The sequence below is a fragment of the Nelusetta ayraudi genome, unplaced genomic scaffold (assembly GCF_046127955.1).
Source record: "Nelusetta ayraudi isolate G7.1 ecotype Tasmania unplaced genomic scaffold, CSIRO-AGI_Nayr_v1 ptg000050l, whole genome shotgun sequence".
Taxonomy (NCBI): domain Eukaryota; kingdom Metazoa; phylum Chordata; class Actinopteri; order Tetraodontiformes; family Monacanthidae; genus Nelusetta; species Nelusetta ayraudi.
The window spans coordinates 2,607,087-2,627,500 of record NW_027466100.1 but is presented as its reverse complement, the minus strand read 5'-3'; the positions used below and the strand labels follow the sequence as shown (position 1 = coordinate 2,627,500).

The 20,414-nt window shown below is 46.9% G+C and overlaps 1 protein-coding gene across 4 annotated transcripts in view; it reads right to left on the bottom strand.

Moving 5' to 3' along the window:
* Window positions 1–20,414, bottom strand: part of crocc (ciliary rootlet coiled-coil, rootletin) — a 31,980-nt gene that overhangs the window by 7,954 nt on the left and 3,612 nt on the right. For 3 of the 4 annotated variants that reach the window (XM_076037290.1, XM_076037288.1, XM_076037287.1), the window contains exons 3-31: window positions 20,244–20,392; window positions 19,052–19,243; window positions 18,177–18,260; window positions 18,000–18,091; window positions 17,730–17,895; window positions 17,517–17,623; window positions 16,749–16,976; window positions 16,574–16,664; window positions 15,822–15,908; window positions 15,433–15,636; window positions 14,534–14,733; window positions 14,247–14,429; window positions 13,358–13,502; window positions 13,126–13,272; window positions 12,264–12,494; window positions 11,930–12,123; window positions 11,722–11,849; window positions 10,688–10,857; window positions 10,404–10,583; window positions 9,294–9,428; window positions 9,043–9,186; window positions 7,900–8,138; window positions 6,815–6,974; window positions 6,563–6,730; window positions 5,019–5,442; window positions 3,667–3,830; window positions 3,451–3,571; window positions 3,191–3,354; window positions 781–996 (exon numbers count right to left, since the gene is read on the bottom strand). In XM_076037290.1, coding sequence (XP_075893405.1) covers window positions 781–996; window positions 3,191–3,354; window positions 3,451–3,571; window positions 3,667–3,830; window positions 5,019–5,442; window positions 6,563–6,730; window positions 6,815–6,974; window positions 7,900–8,138; window positions 9,043–9,186; window positions 9,294–9,428; window positions 10,404–10,583; window positions 10,688–10,857; window positions 11,722–11,849; window positions 11,930–12,123; window positions 12,264–12,494; window positions 13,126–13,272; window positions 13,358–13,502; window positions 14,247–14,429; window positions 14,534–14,733; window positions 15,433–15,636; window positions 15,822–15,908; window positions 16,574–16,664; window positions 16,749–16,976; window positions 17,517–17,623; window positions 17,730–17,895; window positions 18,000–18,091; window positions 18,177–18,260; window positions 19,052–19,243; window positions 20,244–20,378 — 4,899 coding nt within the window. In that variant the 5' untranslated portion in view covers window positions 20,379–20,392. The remainder of the gene's footprint in view (window positions 1–780; window positions 997–3,190; window positions 3,355–3,450; window positions 3,572–3,666; window positions 3,831–5,018; window positions 5,443–6,562; window positions 6,731–6,814; window positions 6,975–7,899; window positions 8,139–9,042; window positions 9,187–9,293; window positions 9,429–10,403; window positions 10,584–10,687; window positions 10,858–11,721; window positions 11,850–11,929; window positions 12,124–12,263; window positions 12,495–13,125; window positions 13,273–13,357; window positions 13,503–14,246; window positions 14,430–14,533; window positions 14,734–15,432; window positions 15,637–15,821; window positions 15,909–16,573; window positions 16,665–16,748; window positions 16,977–17,516; window positions 17,624–17,729; window positions 17,896–17,999; window positions 18,092–18,176; window positions 18,261–19,051; window positions 19,244–20,243; window positions 20,393–20,414) is intronic. The other variant, XM_076037289.1, reaches the window with a different exon arrangement.

Genomic DNA, 20,414 nt, shown 5'->3' with positions numbered 1-20,414 from the left:
AGGTGTGTGTGTGTGTGTGTGTGTGTGTGTGTGTGTCTGTGTGTGTGTGTGTGTGTGTGAGATCAGGATGCGTTCAGATGGAGGCAGATGATTGGCTGTGGCCACCAGTGAAGTGAACAGCACTGACAAAGTTATCAGCCTCTTTAGTCTGTGTCACAGTTCACAAATTAATCAAAAAAAGGAAAATGAAACATAATTGAAAAATAAAATTTGTGCTAATTATCTGAAGAAATAATACATTTAGTGCAAAACAATTAGGATTAGTTTTAAGGCTCTGCTCGCAAAGTCACTTCAGTCCGCCAGTTCACTGCTCCAAGTCGGGAAAAAGTTTCTCATTGTCCATTTATTTCACTCGTCTTCCCATGAGGATAAAATGTAGGGATAACCGCTTCGACTTTTCACCTAGAATCATACGAGGCCACGAGGTTCTGTTTTGTAGAGAGGCAACTTAATGAGCAACACAGAAACCACTTGGCCGGGACCAGGCGAGTTGGCCCAGATGTTTCCAATGATGCTAATCAAGGCTCAGTTCCATTCAGGTCAAGAAGCCTGTTGCCCGCCGAGGCTCGGCCGCGCTCAATGGAACATAAACCTTCAGGTTTTATGAATTGCGCCTGTACCTACAGGCGGTTTCGTGTCAAAACGACTGGTACTGGACGTCACACCAGAGCGGCTCTGTGAAACTTAAACAAGCAAACAACGGTAATGGCTTTCACGTGCTGGCGAGAGAATTAGGAAGCCTGTATGTAGTGACAGAGCCTGCTCCTGCTCCTCCTTCACCTGTTTGAGCAAAGAGTCGTGGCGTTCCTGGGAGGTCTGGCTCTCGGCCTCTCGGTCGCCCAGGCTCAGTTTGAGCCTCTGCAGCTCCCCCTCCAGGCTGCGCCTCCCCACTTCCACCCTGGTGGCCCGGGCCTCGGCCGACTCCAGCGCCTCCCGCAGACGCCTCCTCTCGGCCTCCAGACGGACCTCGGCAGCCCGTTGCTTGTTCACCTGGTCCTGCAGGCAGAGGAGGGACAACAGGCTCAGAGTCACGACAGTCTATAAATAAGACTTTTTAAAAAGACACCGACCAATAAAACAAGTTTTATCCAACTGTTCATAAGATGTGAATATCTTTATTTCTTTATTTCTTTTAAATTAATAGAATTTGCCTTCTCTTTTGGATTTTTTGGGGATTAGTGTCCTGACTTCTGCTGTCTTCTCAGCGGCCAAATGATTTGGAGAGGCGGCGGGAGGAACAGACGAGTGGAAAGCTGAGCAGGGACACTGCAGGGAGCGTCTGAGGCATCTGCTCTTCTCACCTTCGCCAACAGCTGAAGGCTCCGGATCGTTCCTCCACTGGTGAGCGCTGCCATATGGCGCATACAGCTATTTAATTCAGACCACATTCAGAGCAGAGGTAATGCCCCAGTCGCCCAGCAGGCGGCTCAGTACAAAAAAAAAATGTAGCAGAGAGGACCATACGAAGAGAAAAAAAGATTGAGTCTGAATTTTTTTTTCTCCAACAAAATCGAGAATAACGTTCAAATTTTGAGATTAAAGTCAAAATTTCAAGAATAAAGTTGATGTGAAAAAGATGAACTTTTGTGAATAAAATTGAAATTTTGCAATTGATGTCAACAAGAAGTAAGTCAAAATGTAGAGAATAAAGTCAAAAGGCTGTGTGCGCAAGTCTAGTGCAGTACTTCCGCTTTCGCCAGTTTCCTGATTACAGTGTGTGAACCTTGTGGGATACACCTGTTTTCAGTAGTTTACACTTTATTTGCGTCGACTTTATTCATGAAATTTCTTCTTTATTCACACAATTTCGTCTTACTTTAACATCGACTTTCATCACAAAATGTCATCTTTTTTCTAGAAATTTTGACTTTATTCACAAAATTTCGACAAAAAACTTGAAAAGAAAACTTAAATAAAATCTTCTTCCCGTAACATTTTTTCTCTTCTTGTGGCCCTGATCCTCTTTGTGATGCGTAACTTTTTGTGGATTCGATTTCAGGCAATTACCAGACCAGTGTTGATAGATAACATTAACAATAACAATATTTGTTCTCCTCTGTCCACTGTACTGTTCACATGGGGATTTGTGCATAAATACGCACTGTATAATTTACTGGTGCATGCAAGCAGTATTCATATTGGAGTGTAAATGTATGCTTACGTGCACTCAGGCCTACCTCTATTTTGCAGAGGGACTTCTGATCACTCTGTGTAAATACTGGCTGGTGGGGTCGGGGGGTCGGGTTGTAGCTTTGGAGAGTATTGATTGAATGTGGATGGGTGTGTGTGAGTGTATGTATCCTTCTATTTATATGTTTGGTATTTACTTTTTATTATCTTTGTACTGCTTGTCGTTATTTGTGAAGACCCCCTCGAAAATGAGACGGTGCATCTGAAGGAGCCATCATTGAAATAATAGAAAAAAAACAAAAAACAATACGTATTACCTATAAAGGTCTTGAAGAGACAAAGAAAATACAATGTATGTATACAGGGTGTCCCCCCCCCCAAAAAAATTGTCATTTCACAGGCCAATCATTTAGTCAATTCTGGTTGAAATAACCTCAAATATTCACAGAATGTATAGAAACAGATCGAGATTTTAAATCCAATGTTTGATTTTTGTTCTGTTTTCAGGTTGAGCCATGCCGGTCACTCCCAAAGAGAAGTCATTTTGCGTGCTGGAATATGCTCACACACAATCACCCAGTTGACATGGGCCATGTCACAGGCGATGTACATATTGAACACTTATGAAATCGGCCCCATAATAAACTTACAATGTTCAACACTTAAACTGGACTCAGTATTTTTTGAGATAATTGCTTTTAAAATGATGTCAATTTGTGATGTCTGGATGTCATTTTTTCGGACACCCTGTATATTATCTTAAAAAAATACTCCACATTGTGTTCTGCTTACAATCACATCTCATTAGTATCAATGTGATGCCAACACTAATGTTGAGAACAATATTATCCGTATCTGGATCGATTGGCCAACCACTAGTCATACCAACCATGTTGGATCACAAGTGTCCGTGTGAGTGAGTGACTCTGTGTGTGTGTGTGTGTGTGTGTGTGTGTGTGTGTGTGTGTGTGTGTGTGTGTGTGTGTGTGTCCGTGTGAGTGACTGTGTGTCCGTGTGAGGGACTGTGTGTGTGTCCGTGTGTGTCCGTGTGTGTGTCTACCTGTGTGTGTTTCTTATCCATCTCCACGGCGTGCAGCACTCGCTCCAAGTCCTTCACCCTGTCGCTGAGGGCCCGCCGCTCCCTGTCTCCCCTCCTCGCCGCCTCCTCCTGCTGCTGGAGCAAAAGCTGCGTGGTGGTCAGGCGCTCGTCCTGCCCCTGTTTCACTGCAGTCACACCACACACAAAAATACACATTGAAGACCGGCATCCTTTCTTTTTTTAATTGCCTTTGAAGGTGGATGTACGGAAACGGCAGCGACCTTCTTGGAGCTCCTGCAGGACGGATTGCAACTGCGCCAGTCGGCTACGGGCGGCGTCCCGCTCCAGCGACACCTCGTCCAGCTCCCGCTGCAGGACCCCCAGTCGACACCGAGCGTCATCCTTCACAAATCAACGATAGAGAGACGTTTTACACCTCACACCATGGACACTCGCGTACTGGAGAATATCACAGGGGTGATGTCCTGTCTGGATACCCGCTGTCGCTGAGCCTCGCGCAGCTCCTGCAGGAAGTCCCTCAGGTCGCTCCGCAGTGTGTCGGGATCCATCTCTGACTGAGGGAGGGGCAGCGACGTCTCCCCCCTCTCAGAGGTCGTCGCCGTGGAGACAAAGGTAATGTCGGGGGTGCTGACTCGCATTTCTGGAAAGTATCATTTTAAAAGAAAGGTTTAGAGGAGGGTATATGACTCAATGTAAATAATAGTATCATGATAGTCTGCTTGCTGTTTTTCCACAAGATGGTTTGCTTGACCAAACTGTGAATTTGGGATTCAAAGCTACAAACATGACTGACGTGGAGGGTGGGGTGGGTTAAAGAAGGACTTATCAAGAACAAATATAACATATAAATATTATAATAATATCAAAATAATATAGACAAAATAATTTACCAGTAAATGGGTGATTGAATTAACTATACAAGGTCTAGCATCTGCACAATGAGGATATCATCATGCACGTACTGCCAATAAATTGTGAGACTTCAAAATGCGATTTCAAATGTTATTCTTGCAAATGCGACTCAGCGAACTCAGAACTTTTTGCATTGAAAAGCTTCAATCTTACAGCATATAACTTCTTCTAGACCGGCTTTTAACGTTATTCACATGGCCATGCGCACCGATCTGCTAAACTTTATTTTCCATCTCTCACTCCGGAGGAGTCGTCTTGCGTGATTGACTGAAAAAAACTCTCCAGGAAACTGCTCGCTCAACTGTTTACAGACTGCCGCATGCTTCCTGCTAAAACTGAGGCTTTGTTTGACCCTCCGACTTGCTTGGAAGGGGACAGAAACAAGGTGGCTGTGAGAAACTCTCAGCGAAACACTTGAGGCCAGGCTGGCGTTGCCGTCACAGACCGGGGAAGTACGACAAATGGTGCCAATAAGCTGGACCTTCTATTGAGATTGAGAAAAATACTGTGGATCTTTGTGTTAAAACGACCACATCTGCCTTGCATCTTACATTGTTTGCCCCCCCCCCCCTCACCCCCGCCCCTGTATGTACACATTTCACATGGTCCAAATAAACCCCTGACTGATCAATCAAATCAAATGTTATTTATATAGCGCCTTCCAACAGCCAAACAGTAAAACAAATACAAGCCATCACTAATAAAACATAGTTAAAACACAGCAATCCGGCGTATAAGAATAAAAATAAGAAACAAGAATAAAATGCAAAAAATGGTGAAACATTATAAAAACACAAGTGCAAAACCAATTTGCCGATTTGTCTTCCATTTGTCAAGGTTCTTTACAGAATCAGCCGACGACGACAGCCGCACTCGGCTTTAATTTCAGTGTCTCGTTCCGGCAGCTTCCGCTCACCTTTGGGCGGCGACAGCGAGGAGCGCAGCGGCGAGACGCTGTGGTGGCGCGAGGGCGATCCCGGGGAGGCGGAGCCACCGCCGGGGCTCCTCCCCCGGCCCCCCCTGCTGGCCGCCCCGATGCCCAAGGTCCTGGTCAGCGCCGACTGGATGCTGCTGAGCCGGAACTCCAGGTCCCTCCTGGAGGCCTCGGCCCGGCACAGCTCGGCCTCGGTGGCGGCCAGGCGGCCTTGGGCCTCGCTGAGCAGCAGGCCCGACTGGGCGGCCGACTCCTGGGCCGTCTGCGCCCGCAGCGCCAGGTTCTTGGCTTCGTCCTGCAGCTTCTTCTCGCCGCCGCGGGCCTCCTGCAGCTGGGCGTTCAGCTCCCGCTCGGAGCCCCGCCAGCCGGACTCGGCGTCCTGCAGCCGCTTCTGGGCCAGAGAGAGCTGGGGGCGGGGGGGGCACAAAGGTGTGGACACATTGCCATGAGGAAGCAACTGAAGGCGTCTCGACTCGCCTTCCTCAACTGTTCACCTTTTTAATGCATTATGTCGTGTTGCTCATGTATTTATTTTCACAGTTTGAATGTTTCTATTAGCGTAAAGCACTGACTGTATGGCACTTTTTAACTTTGTTGTGTTAGACTAGCAACTAGAACTAGCCACTAGAAGGTTGCTAGTTCAATGCCCCGCTCTCCCCACTCCCCTCTGGAGAGTATGAAAGAGGATCAGGGCCACAAGAAGAGAAAGAAGTATTATAGGAAGGAGACTTTTATTTAAAGTCTCCTTCCTATAATACAAGTTGTGGTGAAAAAGGTCGACGTAAAAAAGATGAAAATTCGTGAATAAAGTCGACGTAAGAAAGAAGAAATTTCGTTAAAAAAAGTTGACGAACAAAAGATTAAATTTCGTGAAAAAAGTTGACTTAAAAAAGACAAAATTTTGTGAAATAAAGTCGACGCAAATAAAGTGGAAATTTTGTGAATAAAGTGGATGGTGCATTAACCCAGTAACCCACAGTTAAATGTAAACTGACGAAAACAGGTGTGTCCCACAGGGTTTACGCACAATAATCAGGAAACTGGTAAAAACGCAAGTACTCCACTAAATTGCTTGCTCGACATTTTCACTTAATTCACGTTGACATTAATCTAAAATTTTCGATTTTATTCACAAAATTCCGTCTTTTTTACGTCAACTGTATTCTTGAAATTTCGACTTAAATCTTCCTACTGAGGAAGACTCAGTCACAGTCGAAACTGTCAGAGCAGGTAACATCTTCACGTCTTTACTTGTCTGAACAAAAGTAAATAAGAGTAAATCTATCAACAAAGACAAAATGAATGTTTTTAGTCTACATTGTCCCTGGTGAGTGTGTGGGAGAGCGAATGGATGTCTTTGTTTGTCTTTCTATGTGAAGTAGCAACTTGTCCGGGGTGTCACCCTGCCTTCGCCCTATGACAGCTTGGAAAGGCTCCAGCAAGACCCCAGAGCCTGAGTGCAGGAAGAAGCAGCTATTGAAAATGGATGGATGTCGCACTGACAGTGAAAGTCTGTTCTACTCTACCTCTCTCTTGAGAGCCTCCCGGGAGACTTCGGCCTCCGCCAGCTTTTGCTTGAGGGCGAAGGCCTCCTTGCCCTTCTCCTCCTCCCGCTGCTCCTCCAGCGCCAGGCGGGTCTGCAGCTCGGCCACCTCCCGCGCCTTCTGCTCCTTCTCCACGTCCAGGACCTTCAGCTGCGGCCGCCAGACGACAGCGTTGGAAGAGGGAAGGAAAGGAACGGGGGGAGGGGGGGGGACCTGAGGCGTCTGGAGACGCACCTGCCTGCGCAGCTCCTGGAGTTCCCGTCGAGCCTCCAGCCGCGATCGCTCCACCTCTCTGAGGCAGCTCCGCAGGTCCGTCACCTCCTTCTGCGTGGCCGTGAGGTTCTCCTCAATGACGGCCAACCTCTGCTCCTTCTCCTCACACTGTCGCTTCAAACTGAAATTAAATATATGTGTATATCAGAGGTGGGAAGCAACAAAGTACAAATACTTTGTAGCTGACAGATTCAGTTAAATCGAAATCTTTTTTATATATAAAATTAAAAAGCCTTTTGTTTTTGGCAGGGTGACAACAGATTAAAGGACCGCACCTACGCGTTTCAGCTTGTAGCCTTCATCAGGGCCGATGAAGTCGCTTTGGATTTTTTTCAGTTCCTCATCCTGCACTTCACTTGCACACTCCCCATTTTTTGTGCAAGGATTTCACTCAATGTGTCAGCTTCTACAGTATAAATGCACTCCAACCAAAGAGCACCTGCTTTATTAAAAGGACCCAAGCAGCGCTGCGTCTTCTTTTTTCCTTTTTCTTTCCTACAAATACGTTGTTGATTTTTCGGCCATCCGTACTGTAGTTGAGATTTTCTTTTTCTGATGACTTTTTAGTTTTACTATATTGGTACACAAATATCTGTACTTCTTACATTGGAGAAACATGCTTGCTACTTTTGTGGTTAAGAGACACAAACACAGAACTTTTTCAATTTTTGCAAAATTATCAACGAATGTATTGTTTTATTAGAAGCAAAAGAATGTTTTGAGTATTTTTACCTTACCTTGGCTTAGCAACAAATGTAGTGTTTCATTAACCGCAAAAAATAATAATTTTCACTTCTAATTTAAGCACAGATCAGAACCTGTACTCTCTTACTTTAACTTGAGTCAAAGAGTGGAATTTTATCTGCGCATGTTTTGTAACTGGATTTGTATATTGTTGTGTATTGTTGTTGATATTGTATTTTTTTTTATATATGACCTCAGGAAGACTAGCCTGGTGTTTGTGAGTCAGCCAATGGGGATCCTCAATAAACAATAAACAGTAAACTGCAGCCAGAAGATAATCGTGCCAGAAGTGAGATTTTCACCTTATCCTCTCCGTCTCCGCGCTGCGCAGGGATTCTCTCAGGTGGCTGTTGGACTGGCTCACGGTGTCTCTCTCCTTGGTGACGTCGACCAGGCCGCGCCGCAGCTCCGTCACCTCTCGCCGGTAGTTCTCGGCCGTGTCCTGGATCTGGTTGTGGCGACGCTCCATGTCCGACACGTCCCGCCTCAGCTGATCTCGACTCTCCTCGTTGGCCGAGAGAGAAGCGCTGCACTGGTCCAGCTAGGGACAATTGGGCGACAAAAGCCATTTGAATAGCCTCAAAACGTAGAGAATCATCATATGATGTATCGCTGTGTTTTGTAAGACAAAGCATTTGATAAAGCATGTATTCATTCAATGTTTTGGTCTATATCCAAGTCACCGTTACTCTTTGTTTTTGAGTGTTTGACTTCCTACTCAATGTAAATTAAGTTTATACTGAAAAATCCTGCTGGTGTTCAGTTGTACTAGACCAGGGCGGTCAAACTCAAACAAACAGTGGGGCCAAAATGTAAAACTTGGACAAGCTTGGGCCAGCATTGATATTTATTGAAAAAGAAATCTCCCTCCAAATAGAACAGTGAACCTTTTTATATGGACCCAAACGAGTTTGGCTTCAACCTTCAAAGCTTAATACTATACAATAAATAACTTAATATTGCACACATGTAAAATTCAATTTCAAAATAAAAAAATTCAGCAAAATAGATGAAGTGTAAATAAATATCATATACCTGTTTTTTATTTGCAGCCTTCTGATTTAGATTTCAACAGTAACCTTTTTCCACGGGCTAATAATAAATTCAAAAATAAAGTAACAACAATAAACCAATCAAGTCAAAATAATATCCTTCAATGAACATCCTGTCCTGATTGAGGCACCAACATACCAGCAGAGCATCCTGGGATTTGTAGTATTAGCGGTAGATGTGCTGTATAAAACCTTGTGGGCCAAATATAATTGCACTGGGGCCAGAGTTTTACACCTGTGCACTAGACTTTTAAGCCCGACCAACTCATCTGATACTCTGCTTTGCTTCTCAACAGCACTCCTCAGCACTCAACACTCTGTATTCTGTATTTTGTGTAATTTTGACAGCCACGCTAGCGGTACACGCGGAGGCACTTGCACAGCGTTCGATACCTCTTTGAGTGCGACGTCGGCCCGGGACCGCAGATCAGCGCAAGTCTCTTGGAAGCTGCGGAGTTCTCTTTCATGGAGCGAAGCTGCGTCCTCCATCCGAGAGCGCAGCTCCAGGAGCTCGCTGCTCAGGGCCCCGACTCTGACCTGCGCACAAGCCAAAATAACAAATTGTTTTCCTCGTTATCGGCACCAGAAGAGCGTTTGAAAGGTGCAATCATGACGCCGGAGCACAGGAGGCGACGTGTCCTCACCTCCTCTTGCTCTTTGTAATCCGCTGCCTCTCTCAGCAGGCGCTTGACCTCCAGAGCTGCGGCTGACAGCTCCGTCTGCAGCAAGGACACCCGGTCGGACAACACCGCCTTCTCCGCCTCTTTTAAAGAAAGAGCCTGGGAGAGAGGAGGACTGATTAACAGTGACGAGCCTATGGCACATGACTGCACACAGAGTCTTTCAGAGGATACTGGGCAGAATAAAGGGACAAACGTGCTAAAATGAAAAATTAGCTGATGTTCATCTGTTCAGTTTAGACATATGGGAGGTTCCTCTTGGCCAGCCACTCTCAAACAAAATTCATACAGACTTGCGTTAATAAATCGCCCAGAAAATATTGTCTCTTTTGTAGCTAGAATGTGTCACAGCGAACTTACAGCTGCAACTATTAACATCTGCGACAAGGTATTGATGGCTGCGTCCAAAATCATTCCCTTCTGCCTACATTTAGGGTTATATGTAGTAAACTACAGTATATAGTGCACTCTTTAGCCAAATTGAAAAAAAAAAAAATTCTTTTGGACACCCCTCTTGGTGCTGTTAATAATGTTATTGTCGTTATGTCGGCAGGTGGTAATACAATATGTAAATAAATTCAAAAATAAATGCATAAATTAATGAAGACATATATGCATTTTTGTGGCAAGTAAAGACAAAAACTATAAATAGTATATAAATACACTAAGACTATACTAAGCGTCCTCCCACAAAAAAAAAAACAATAACCCAGGACTCCTCTTGCCTTCTCTACCTTTGGGTTAGTGTGAGCGCAATGCATGATGGGACATATTGCTGGACTAGTGACCATCGGCTTTTTGTTAGCGATGCATTGTATGAGTGGACTACAGTATATAGTGAATATGGATGTTCACTCAGCATTTGCACACCACTAGAAAATGTTGTATCCACTATATAGTGAATATATAGTGAGTGGGGGATAAGTGAGGGTTTGACCACAGCCATTAACTTCCCCAACTAGCAAACATTCCCTCACATGCACAAAGTAGCTTTTATCATTTGTATAATCTTTTGTAATGATTGAGGTTTTAATGAGCTGATGATGAATAGGGGGGTTCAGAGCCAGATCGGACCTGCTGCTTCTCGGTCTCGGCCTGCAGCAGACTCTGATCCCGCTCGTGCTGGAGACTCCTCAGCTCGTCCTGAAGCTCCTCGCGGTCCTTCTCCGCTCGGCGGAGTTGCTCCTCGGCCTCCTGCCTCAGCTTCCCCAGGGAGGCCCCGTGCTCCGTCTGCAGGCTGTGCCGCACGGCTTCCTGCCACCGGGGGGGGAGGGGGGCACATCACCACAGATTAAAAGCGCCGTCTGCATTCCACTCGGCTCAGACGGGGACGGTGCTCTACCGCCGAACCTCCTGACCTTCTCCGAGACCAGCCTCTGCACCTCCTCCTGGTGTTCGGCGGCGGCCTTGCGCAAGGCCTGCTGGGCCTCCAGCTGGGCGGCGTTCAGCGTCTGAGTCAGAGCCTGTTTCTCCCTCTCGGTCTGGGCCAACAGATTCTCGCCGTCTGAGCGCAGACGCCTCAGTTCAACTGAGATTCGTCCCATCGCAGAACATATGCAGGAGAAGAAAGCAGAGGGGTCAGTTGGCCACTGGGATAGCGAGCATCTTAGGCTGAGTTCAGACTGCAGGCGAATCTGATTCAAATCAGATTCCTGTCCAAATCCGATTTTTAGGGTGGACTGTCTACACTGTTTTTAGAAAGTGTCCAAATGGGATCTGGCTCTGTTCAGACTGACTGGGCCACATTATTGACCCATCTGACAGGTTGCTGTAGCAACGACGTCGGAGCGGAGGCGTCGCCCAGTGTGTGTAGTGTGTGTCACTACACACGCTGTATCGTAGCATGTATCGTAGCAAGTGGCACTGTCGCATATAATTGCGACAGCGCCACTTGCTACGATACATGCCCTGGAGCTTGGCTTGAATGGAGCTACCTCACCACACACTGATGAGGCAATGAGTTTCCTCCTCTGTCCAGGCACTGCTGTTTTCTACTTCTACTGTCTGCTCCATTGCGTTACAGCTCCGCACCTGGAATGGCGCTCTCTGCTGGCGCATTGGGTCTTGCGTTGCGTGGAGCGATGCCACCGACGGTCAGAACCCATCGGTGTGTTTGGAGCTGTTCACACTGAGACGCATCTGTCCTAATGTGATTTGAAACGACCTCCCGAAGGTGGTTTCAATCCGATTTTCAAAAATCGGATTTCATGTGATTTGTGACCGTTCAGACTACAAAAGAGCCATCCGGTTTCAATCTGGATGGACTAAAAATCGGATTTTGGCTGGCAGTCTGAACAAGGCCTAAAGCTTGGCCAGAAGTGGACCTGGGCTGGATCGTAAAGCTCTTCTACTTCTGTTATTTTTTTTTTTTTTTTTGCGTACGCTTACTCACCAGCTGCCGTCTCACAGCGGACTCGTAGATTCTGGTTCTCCGTCTCCAGCTGCTCTCTACGAGACTCCATCTGAATGAGCTGCTGCTGCACTTCGAACAGGCTGGTTTCCAAAGACTCCCTCTCTGACCTGCAAAGACGCACACACACAGGCTGGTATGAAAAAAAGGAAAAGTTCACCGTGGTTGGTTGTGGGGGGGTAACACACACCTAAAAGAAGCGAGTTCCTCAGACAGCACTGCGTTCTCCCTCTCGGACGCCGTCAGCTGAACCACCAGCGCTGCTTTGTCCCGGGCCAGTTCTGCCCGACTGCGACCCGCTTCCTCCAGGGCCGCCTCGTTCCTCTGGCCCTCCCCTCTGGCAAGACTCAACTCTGAGCCCAGAGAGGTCACCTCGCCGCAAAGCTGCCATTCAAACCCCACAGAAAATGTATTAAATAACAAAACTTCCAACAAAATTTGGTCCCTTTTTTTTGTCTCATATTGTACAAGCAATCACTTTGATCCAAACAATCTCAGATGAAGCAGTGCGATCCGCTCTTTACCTGGCTGACTCTCTCCTGCAGCTTAAGCCTCTCGGCCCTGAGGCCCTGGAGCTCGGCCTCCATCCCCGCCTGCCTCTCCTCCACATCCTGCAGAGAATGGTGCAGCGTGATGCGGGCAGAGTCCAGCTCCAGCCTGTCCTGCTCCAACCGGACCAGCTCGTCCCTGATGGTCAGCTTCTCCTGCTCCGCCTCTCGTCTTTGAGCTTGCAGGACGGCCTTCTCTTCCTCCAGCTTGGGGAAAGAATGAAAAGAGAAAGAGATATTATCCCCCCCAGACTCATTTCAACCCTGCCTGAAGCCAAGTTCAATCCTTTAAGCTCTCAGCTTGAAAGGTTTAGCGCGTAATATTCAGAGATTTTGAAGAAGAAACAGCAACATCCAGTGGTGACGTCTTAGATTGCGCCGTCTTTCACTCTCCCTCCCCCTCCTGAGTGTGCCAGTGAGCTACGGTGGCCTGCGCATTCAAACCTCGATACCTCGTCCACCTTGTTCTTCGTTGGTTTATTAGACGCGAGCAGCCCCTAAATTACGAAATGTGCCGTCAGGTTGTTGGATTGTCCACACCAGGCTTCCATAGAAATATAGCAGTGCAAGATGGCAGCTGACTGGGAGCAAGACCCTTGATCTATATATACTGTATTCTTATATTTATATATGAGAACCGTTCTAAAGGTAGGAAACCAAATATTTTATTATACAGCGATTATACACTTTTATTCATGTATTTATGGGCAGAATATTAAGCGTTTACCAATATGAAAATTATAAATCAAGCCAAATACTACACACTGGACCTTTAAATGTTGATAAACAGTGAAAAGACAGAGACAGGACTGAAGCAAGTGTCCATGCACATGCGTACCTGGTGGATGTAGGTGTTCAGGTCTACTTTGTCTTGGGCCAGACCCTCATTCATGCTCCCCACCTTGGCAAGCGAGTCCCTGACAGCGGCGTCCTCGGACTGGAGCTTATTGAACAGCGACGAGAGCTCCGCAGTTCTGCTCTCAGCCTGATGGGGGCGCATTTTACACACAGGTCATACAGAGCTTCAATGCATTGCACAAGCACGACAATAAGAGGTGTCCTCCGTTTACCCGGAGGAGCGCTTCCTTGAGCTGGGCTCTCTCTTCCTCCAGTAGCTGCCTCTCCACCTCCCCCTTCTGGTGAGTCTCTCTCACTGCAGAGAGCTCTCCTCGCTGGGCAGAGCCCCGACCCTCGCTCTGCTCCAACTGCTTCTGTCTGCATGACGACATGGTAAATCCATTGTTGTATATTTAGAGAAATATGCCACATATACATTTCAATTAAAGGTGCATGTTTTATATTTCCGCTGAAGAAGAACAGAAACACATTGGAACTACAGTGTCTTTAACTGCTTTTCTTCTACTACCATATGTCACCTGCTGTGATATGATTGTGATGATGTTTTTCAGAAGTTTTTTAAAGGAAAGGCTGTCCTGACCTTGTCAAGTATGTGAACAGCTAACCTCAATCAGGGGTAAATAATAATCCATAATAATCATATTTGCTTTGATATATCATGATCATTTATTGGCTTATATTGGAGGAAGGATGTTTTATATATACGTGTTTTTTTCCTATTGAGTGACTTGAATGATATGATATGACTGGTACAAGTTATGACAAATAAAAACTCTTTGACTCTTTGCTGACTAGACTGCTGGCAAGCATAGTTGAAGTGTAAAGCTACTCCAAGGTATTTTTGGCATTTAGTATAAAGCCAGTATCGGAAAACTGTTGCAGGTCCTCCAAATGTGGACACATTGCAAGGCGTAATGTGTTGGGAGGAGGGGTTAATAAGGCCACAGGGCCGCCGTGGTGAATGGGAACTGGCGGAACACGCGCTCTCCCTGCAAAGGGAAGCTGACAGAGTCTGTCTGAGTGACTTCCTGTAAGCACATTCACAGCCTGGATTAGTGTCAGCGCCGCCTTCACTTAATCACAGCCCCTCAGCCGGCTTACACCCTGTGAGTCTCGGCCTTGGCTCGGTCCCTCTCCTGCACGGCCGCCTCCTTCTCGTCCCTCTCGTGGTCCCGCTCGCGCTGCAGTGACGCCACGCACAGCTCCAGCTTCTTGCAGTCCATCTGCAGCACCTGGCTGCTGCTCAGCGCCACCTGCACACTTTTCTCCAAACTCGCCTTCTCGCTGCAGCGTTCAAGAAGAGCAAAGGGGGATGTGAGGGCCTGGCAGGGCGGGGGGTGCATTTTTTAATTTTTTTTAAAATTGTGACAAAGGGTTGAACGGCGAACCTGGCCAGTGCGTCTCTCTCCTGCCTAAGACGCTCCTTCTCCTTCTGCACGGCCTCCCTCTCCCTCTGGGCGGCGTCCCGCTCCCTCTGCACTGCTTGAGTTCGCTGTTCCGCGTCTCTTTTGGCCGAATCCGTCTCCGATAGCTGCTTGCGCATCTGCTGAACTGAGGACTGCGCAGAGAGCAGACGACCCCGAACATCCTGCATCCAAGCGAAGAGTCACTTACAAGTGTGTTCAACACTGAGGAACCCATCAAACTCTGCAGGCCTAAACACACTCAGAAAAGTTACTTTTTTTCCTGAAAATAAGATAATAAAGTTATTCTCCATAGTCTGTTTTCTTCGAGTCATAGTATATCCAATTGTTCCCACTGCTTCCATTGTCGTATATTACGGTAAAGTCTTCAGCAGATCATATTTCAGCTATCTTGTGTTGTCAGTTTGTATTAAACCTGTCTGAGGCTTCAGAATAAACATTGCAGGCTCCTGTCTGCTGTCAGTGAACCGACACAGTCAGTTGCGATAGCCAATCAGGTCTCGAGTCTGCGATGTCATGGCCAGCTAGCTGGTCTAACGCCATGCGCTGAACTGTGATTGGATGAGCACTGTGATTGGAGAGCCGGACAGACCTAGCAAAAAAAGCTATATTATTCCAGTTTGTCTCACATATTCAGTAAAGTTCAAAGAATTAATCAGTACGGTGGTTTGTGTCACTACTATTACTACCATTATGACTGAAAATAAGTAAAATAAACCAACTTCTCTGTTCTTATTAAGTTAAAATAATATGGACGCACACTATATCAGAATTGTCTTGAAACTGCTTCCCCATTGTGCAAGATACGCCTTATACGCCTTTCTCTAACAGCTGCCGTCACGACCTGAGAACCGTCGTGTCACCTGCAGCTGGAGCGTCCTGCTGGTGACTGCGGCGCGCAGCGCAGACAATGCCGAGTCAGGGGGGAGAGTCAGGGAGGAGGTCCGGGAGGGGGAGGTCGTCCTGCAGGAGGAGGAGGAGGAGCAGCCACGCGTCAGCGCCAGCAGTGGCGCTCCGCTGGTGTCCTGGTCGGCTTCCGAAGACGAGTCTCCGTCTGACAGAACCGTCTTGCAGAGGAGAACAGAGGGGTTAGAAATGAATAGCAGAGAAAAAAGATGATGGTGTCTGCACACCACCTGAAGGCCAACTGAACTGATGGTCGATAAAAAATGTTCCTGGGCCTTGCAGAGTGCAGACTACTACTGCATTGTGTTCGTTTCATACTGTCTAGCTGCACTGGGTCAGTGTTCACCTGGGCGATGTCCCGCAGGGTTTCTAACAGGGTCTCCGTGTGAGTCTTCATGAGCTGCAGGTCAGTGTCGTCATTACCGTGCTGCTCCTAAAGGAAAGGAAAATCAAAATGAGATACTGGAATAGATTGGAAAATGAATAATAACAAGAAAGTCCACGACACCTTGAAAAACACTCTTTTGGTTGAAAAAAACTGCTTCCTCCAACCATGACTAGCGTGAGTCATTTCTCACAAGTCTATTTAATAGTATATATAAATTAATTATAATTCTATTTATTTAACTTTCTGTCTTTCTGTTGTTCCACTACAACATAATTACAAGAGCTGGAGAAAATTTCTCAATCTCCCCCTGCCACTCACACAGCACTGGGCAGAGGTGTTTTGGTGAAATGGTGCCAGGCAGTTACTCCACTGTATGTAGTTGGTCCTGCAGCACTGGCACGAGTGCCATGTTCTCAGTTACAAGTCACGACTTGAAACAGCAGAGTACTGTAAGTAATGATCCAACTCCTTTACTCAAGTAAAAGTAAGAAAGTACAGGTTAAAAACTGTACTGAAGTAAAAAGTAAAAAAATATTTTTTTTGCAGTTAATGAAACACTAACAATTACTCTAAAATAATTTCCTTTGTGGGCATTGTGAAGGGGTTCCTCAGCGCCAACTTGTGCTGCCGTTGCCACAAAACATTAATTTGATTTTTTTTTTAAAAACAAAAAAAACATGAGGCACAACATTCATTTTTGCACCTCTCACCTCGAGCCGCCTCGTCAGCGCGGCGACCTCGTGGTCTCTGTCCTCGATCTGCCCCTTCAGCCTCTCGCCTTCCCTCACCGAGTCGGACAACCTGCACATTCACGCGGAAGCGCCCGTCAACAACGTCGTCTCTCCCCAGCGGCGAGGGCAGCTGGGCCCGGCGGCGCCCGCTCACCGGACGTTGAGCTCGCTTCTCTCGGCGTCCGTCCTGGTCTGGAGGTTCATCATGTCGGCCACTCGCGCTCGGAGCTGCTGCTCCAGCTGAAGCCGGAGGCTCTTCTCCCGCTCCAGGGCCAGGGCGGCGCCGCCCTGCTGGCTGTGCAGAGCGGTGGACAGGCTGGAGCAGGACACCTGGACGGAGTGGGACGACCGCGCCAGCTCGTTCCGCATGTCCGACAGGTCCCTGCCATGGGTAGATGTTGCCGATGACCACTTTAACTCTGCAGGGCTCTGTTTTGTAAGATTTACTGTCAATGATGATGCACGAAGTAGCGTTGTTTGGCCGCGAGGCCGCTCGAGGTTAAAAATTGCCCACAGCAGCACACATAGAATAACCCTATGAAAGACAAGATTGCGACTGACAATTAAAAATATATTAATTAAAAGAGAGTGAACTTCTATCCACACTCTTCTTTAGATGCGTAAAGCAAATAATCATAATGTTTACGCTGTTTTACGCTAATTTTACTGATTCTTCTATGACTGTTTTGCTTTCTTTATTGTTTCTTCCAGGCATTTGAATTCAATTTCAGGTCATTTTGATTGATGAGACTTATTTCCAATGGGGTCAAACACAGCAGAGGGGCTTCATTAACGCCCAATAACACATATTTTCTCACTGTAAAGGCCACCATGTGCATTATGTACGCCGGCATCTGCGTGGGATTCACTACTGATAAAGCCACAGGAATAATTTTAAAAAACAAAAACCGTTCATCTGAACCTTTCAGTGGAAGTCTTCAGCTCGCACACGTTCCTCCGGAAGCCGACCACTTGTCGCCACAGCACCAGCAGCCGGCTGTGCTCGCTGCTGAAGTAGCTGTGAAAAGACTGGGTGGGGAAAAAAATCATTCTCATCAGTTCCTGCGTTTTAAAACGTCCTCCTGTTTTGTTTTGGGTTTATTTCGAGCGCCACCCTCTCTCTCCGTCCCCTCACCTCTTCCTCTCTCCTCCAGTCCGACTCCTTCTGCTCCAGCTCCTCCCTCGCCTTGGTCCAGTCGGCCGTGAGCCTGCGGATATCCTGGCTGAGAGCCTCGTTGGCCACGCCGGCCTGCTCCAGCTGCTCCCTCAGCATGGCGTTGACCGCCGACAGGCTGCTGCTCCTGCGGGATGAAGTAAACAAGTTCCACCGAGGGAAAAACACGGGCGCGAAACCAACCATTTGTGTGATGGTGCGTTGTTTGAGAAGGTGCTTGTTTCACTGCACCTCTGCTGCTCTTCCTCCAGGCGAATCAAAGCGTCCTCCAGGTTGCTGCTGGAGTCGTCGGAGCGCCGGCCGTTTGAGGTTTCGCTGCTCTCCTGCACGAGGAGCACGAAGAAAAGAAGAAGAATTAATGTCGGCAGGGAAAAATGTACTAATTTCCCTGCCGGCAGAGTCACTCACACTCACTCGCTGTTTCTCCCACTCGGAATTCTTCTCCTGCATCGTCTGCTCCAGATCCCCGCACCTCTTCTTGTACTGCAGCACCTGGAGCAGCAGGAAAAAAACCCATCATGAGTCAATCTGGCAATAGATTATCCAGGCATCTGTGCTTTACTTGAGTATTTATTTTGTTTTTATAACGTTTTACTTTTACTCCCTACGTTTGTCTATCTGTACTTTCTACTTCTTACAGTAGAAAAACATGCTTGTTACTTTTGTGTTTTAAAAGTTCCCAATCAAAGTACTTCACTTATTATATTGTAGTTGTTGTTGCTTGAAGTGCGGCTACTTGAACAATGGATCATATTTTAGGGTACCTCAACTTTGGGGTCACTGTTCAATATGTTTTCAGTAAAGACAAAAACAAGAATGTAGAAACTAACATTGGTTATTCAAAGTGTAAAAATCCGCTAATGGCTGACTGGTCATAACTATCACTGATTACAGTTTGGCTGTGCTGCAGTTGAAAAAGAAAAAAATAAAACATAGTATGATTGAGAGTACCAAAGCTGTTAAAAATAATCCAGATGCTCACGCAAGTCAATTCAATCCATGTTATTCTGTCACAACTTTCACATTTTTGCAAAATGATCTATAAATGTTTTGTTTCATTAATCAAAAAAACACTTTTACTTTCTTACTTTAGCACGTTTCAGAATCGGTACTTTCTTACTTTAACTTGAGTAAAGAAGATGAATCAGTACTTTCACTTTTACCAGAGCATTTTTTTTTTACACAAGTATCCATACTTTTAATTGAGTACAGAATGTGAATACTTTTGCCACCTCTGACCACCGACGCACTGGAAAGAAAAAAAAAAAATCGCTCCAACGAACCTTTGCCTGCAACTTCTGCACCAGCTGCGCCTGCCTCTGCTGCCCCTCCTGGTAGGCGGTCAGCTTACGCTTGTAGGCCGCCTGCTCCTCGTCCAGCCGCCGCCGCAGGTCCACGTTCTGCTGCGCCAGGCTGCGCGTCTCGGGCGTGTCGCAGTCACCGTCGCCCGTCTCGAAGCGCAAGGCCTGCTCCAGCTGTGGGTTGGATGAAATGTACAGCAAGTGTGAGGCGTGAGGTGGAGTTTCACACCAGCAACCTTTGGTAGACTGTTCTGCCAATGCTGTGAATTTAGATGGAGCAAAACCTGCGGGTAGAATGAATCCTAGTTGTACCCACAAAGAATTCTGATGTGATGGCATGCAAGCAGGGTATTACTGGCTCCATTTACTATGACATGGTGCTGCAAATCTCTTCTACAGGTCAGGGCTAACGTTTGTCAATTCGACAGACGCTGGCTCATGATTAGCTTCCTTGCATTGATTGATGATTGCCTTCATGCACAGTATGTTATTTCATTACTTCGCGTGGGTGAACTTTAAAGCGTGGGACACAGCTGGTGTAGGATTAGTGACCCAGATCAAGTCCCAGTAAGACGAATAAAATAATTCAGATTTTTCTTTTTAAAATAGACACATGAAAGAATAATGAAAAATGCAGAAAATAGAGAACAGAGGGTTAATTCGCGACATATTTTTGACCTAAAAACCGGCATCAAACCCACTAAAGATAAGCGTTTGTAAGTACTTCATAATGGATTGGACGTCCTGTCTTAAAGTTACGTCATGACCCTTCATTCACGATGTGGCAGCACTGGAGTGAAGCCAAAGGGAACCTTTAGATTTGTGTCCCTCGACGTTCAAACCCTAACGAGATGCGCCGCCCACCCACCCACAATCTCCAGTGCAGCCCCCTGTTTACAGTCGCCCGGGGTGACAGATGCCATGGCAACGTCACACTTCACTTCATACCAGCCCCCATCACCTGGGAGACCGGCAGATTCCAGACAAAGAAAGGACCAAAAAAAAAAAAAACTAATTGGGGGGGGAGGAAAGGATAAATCACTGCAGCGTCCTCTGCAGGCAGCGAAAGACATCAGTGGCCTCTTATGAGTGACCCTTCATATGGGAACTTGACTGTGGGGACAACCTGTTGCCAATCATATCCCACCACTGTTGTCAGACCCCAGCAGCTCACCCTCTCGCTGATGGCTCCATACTTGATGGCGAGCTCGTCCCGGTCAGCTCTGCTGTGGGCCAGCAGGTCCTCCAGTCTGGCCAGCTCCCCCTGCAGCACCCGGTTCTCGTCCTGGAGGGACATTACCGAGGACATGGTTCCTCCGGCCACTGAGGAATGAGGGAGGGGGGC